The sequence below is a fragment of the Charadrius vociferus genome, unplaced genomic scaffold (genome assembly GCF_000708025.1).
Source record: "Charadrius vociferus isolate BGI_N301 unplaced genomic scaffold, ASM70802v2 scaffold2359, whole genome shotgun sequence".
In the NCBI taxonomy this organism is placed as follows: Eukaryota; Metazoa; Chordata; class Aves; order Charadriiformes; family Charadriidae; genus Charadrius; species Charadrius vociferus.
Genome location: NW_009650033.1, coordinates 58446 through 61078, shown reverse-complemented (window position 1 = coordinate 61078; position 2633 = coordinate 58446). Strand labels below are relative to the sequence as shown.

The window sequence follows — 2633 nt, the reverse complement described above, 5'->3', positions numbered from 1 at the left end:
TCTTCTTAAAGGTACACGCGGAAGCGGGAGTTGCACGGCGTGCGACGGCGGCGGGCTCTCGGGCGGCAGCACCGCGGAGCCGGGGTAGGTGCCCGCGCAGTGCCGGGCGCCCGCCCCTCGCCACACCTCGGCCACGTCACCCTCCTGCTCTCCAAAAGCAACGTCAAGGTATTCCTGCCGCCCCGCTTCCAGGCGCTCTCCTCGCCATCCAAGTCTCGACAAGCCATCTGTTTGTTTCCAAAATATTTTGTGTACGTTGCTCGCACAAACTCTGGCTCCTGGGAAACGAGGAGCCCTCCTACGGATCCCAAAACACGTGGCCAGACCCCCGCGCTGCCCCGCCACGGCGGTTATCCCGGAGGGGCTTCACGTGGCCTCTGCCGGCACTCAGCAGCACTGGTCGTTCAACCAGACACTTGTCTGCAACTTTTACTCCAGGGAACGTTTTCCTCGGCAAGACCCAAGGAGTTGGAAACTTTGGTCAGAAAAACATCAGAGCGGCCGGACGCAGCGCGCTCCGCGGTTTTGGGAAGATGTGAGAGGCGCTCGGGGTTTTAGGGCAGGGAGAACGGCCCACGGCGGTGCCCGCACGCAAAGCATCACCCATCACCTCCGCGCAGCCTAAAGCAAACGGGACACGGGGAAAGCCGTGGGTAAGAGCACGGAGCGGGCGGCGACGGCAGGGCAGCAGCCTCGGCACAGCACGAGCCCGGCAGAGCACGTCCGCCCCTTCGCGCGTCCTTACTCGCCGCTTTGTTTACAAGCGCCGGCATCCCTCACTCGCCGTCCCCGTCCCGTCAAGCCCACGCGAGGGTGGGACGCTGCCAAGGAGATCGCTCGCCCGGGGAAGATTTGCTGCGATAAGAAACGAGCACCAGCCCATTTCCATCCCTGCAGCCAAAACCACCCCCATCGGCACGTGGGCACTTTCCACCCCAGCAGACCCCCCCTCAAAAAACCCCCACCCCCCTGCTCCGGGATCAACCCGCCGTCGTGCCGACGCAAATTGCTTGTGGCACGAAGCGAAGAGCAGTCCGCGCCGGGGAAGGGGGGGGGAGGCAGAGGGATGGCGAGACACAAGAGGGACGGATGTTTTGAGCGAGGCTCTCCGGACCACCGGGGGAGAAAACCAGCATTTTCGGCGCGGCGAATGCTTTTAAGGAGGCCGAGGCAGGTGCAGGCGGCGGAAGGCGCAGCCGGGCTGAAGCAATCCCCTCCCTGCCCAGCTTGTTTGTCTGCAGCGGCCTCGGCTGCGGTGAGCTGCGCCTGGTCGGGGCCGGGCGGACGGAGGAGAGGAGGCATTTAATTTGGCTCTCGTCTCATGCGTCGCCGGCGCGCCGGGTCCTGGCAATGCTCTCAGGCAGTTATTTTGGAGCTTTGGGCTCTTACCGTCCCGCAGCCGAAGTTTCATCGGCTCTTTGCCGGCGCCGGGGCGGTTTCCAGGAGAAGCAGCTTCTCTGGTGTAAAGCCGGAGCAACCGAGAGGGACCCCGTGGCCGGCACACGCTGTCCTCCCCCTCCAGGGTGCCAAATTCGGCCAGGGCAGGAGCATGGGAGCTGCGGGGACTCCCCTGCCCCGCTCCTTTGCCTCCTGCGGGCATTAAACCCGCTCTGCCGGCACTCACCTCCTGCTCACAGCCCCGCAGCGGAGGGGGCAGCGGGTTTCGGGCCCCTCCGGTTATTTGCCGGGGAAGGCAGGAGGGTTTTACCATGTGGTCAGTGCTGGGAAGACGATGGAGTGCCTCGTGCTCATCTCTTGCTTGGAAAATAACCCCATCTCGTACAGAAAATGCTTCTTAAGGCCCCAACCCGGCACCCCGAGAGCGACTCCAGCCCGGCACCGCGTGTTTACGGCTTTTACTACCAGCCTCGGGAATTAACCGCGACCGGCAGAGCTTGGCCAGGTTTGGGTGACTGCTGCCGTCGGTGGGTCGGTGGAGGCTTTTCGGCAGGACGGCCACGCTCCGGTCCAGCGCCCTTCCAGGAGGCGATCCCAAAATCCCGGCGGCCCTTTGGGTCCCACCACCCGGCAGGAGCCGGGGCCCCTGGAAACGAGGGCGAGCGGCATCGGCTAAGGACAACCACGGATGGGCTTTCAGGGGCGCCAAAGCCGACTGTAAACCTTTTGGTCTATTTTTCACCATCCGGCCCCCCAAAAAACCCCACTTGGGAAAAGCTTGGCTGGAGGGAGAGGCACCGACTCCGCTCCCGGGGGAAGAGGGAACCACGCAAATCCCAACCACATCCCGGGCGGAGGAGAGGCGGCACCATCCGATTCCCAACGCCGGCATTTTGCAACCGCAGGGAAGGCGCTCCGTCCGGCCGTCTGTCCCGACTGTTAAATAAGAAACAGGCCTGACCTGACCCAGAGGGTATCGCCAAGGATCAGCAGCAAACAGCTCCGGTGTTTGGAGATCGCCGGCGTTACAGAGGCGCTTATCACCGTAATAACCCATTAGCCAAACGAGCCCAACTCTGCAATCGCTCCTTATAAGGCCGGGAAAGCTGCGGGGAATTAGGACTCTCCTAAGGAGACTCAGAGCTGAGTCACCCGGCAGCGCTCGGGCCGCGGAGCCGGGCGGCCGCCGACACCGGGGAAGGCGGCCGAGCACCGTCGCGGGGCTCCTGCCGCCG

At 64.0% G+C, this 2633-nt stretch overlaps 1 protein-coding gene across 1 annotated transcript in view; it reads right to left on the bottom strand.

Annotated features, from left to right (window-relative positions):
• The window catches only part of TUFT1 (tuftelin 1), a 16526-nt gene that overhangs the window by 10668 nt on the left and 3225 nt on the right, over positions 1–2633 (bottom strand). The window contains exons 2-4 of the mRNA XM_009891685.1: positions 1864–2070; positions 1390–1590; positions 16–227 (exon numbers count right to left, since the gene is read on the bottom strand). Of these exons, the coding sequence (XP_009889987.1) occupies positions 16–227; positions 1390–1590; positions 1864–2070 (620 nt within the window). The remainder of the gene's footprint in view (positions 1–15; positions 228–1389; positions 1591–1863; positions 2071–2633) is intronic.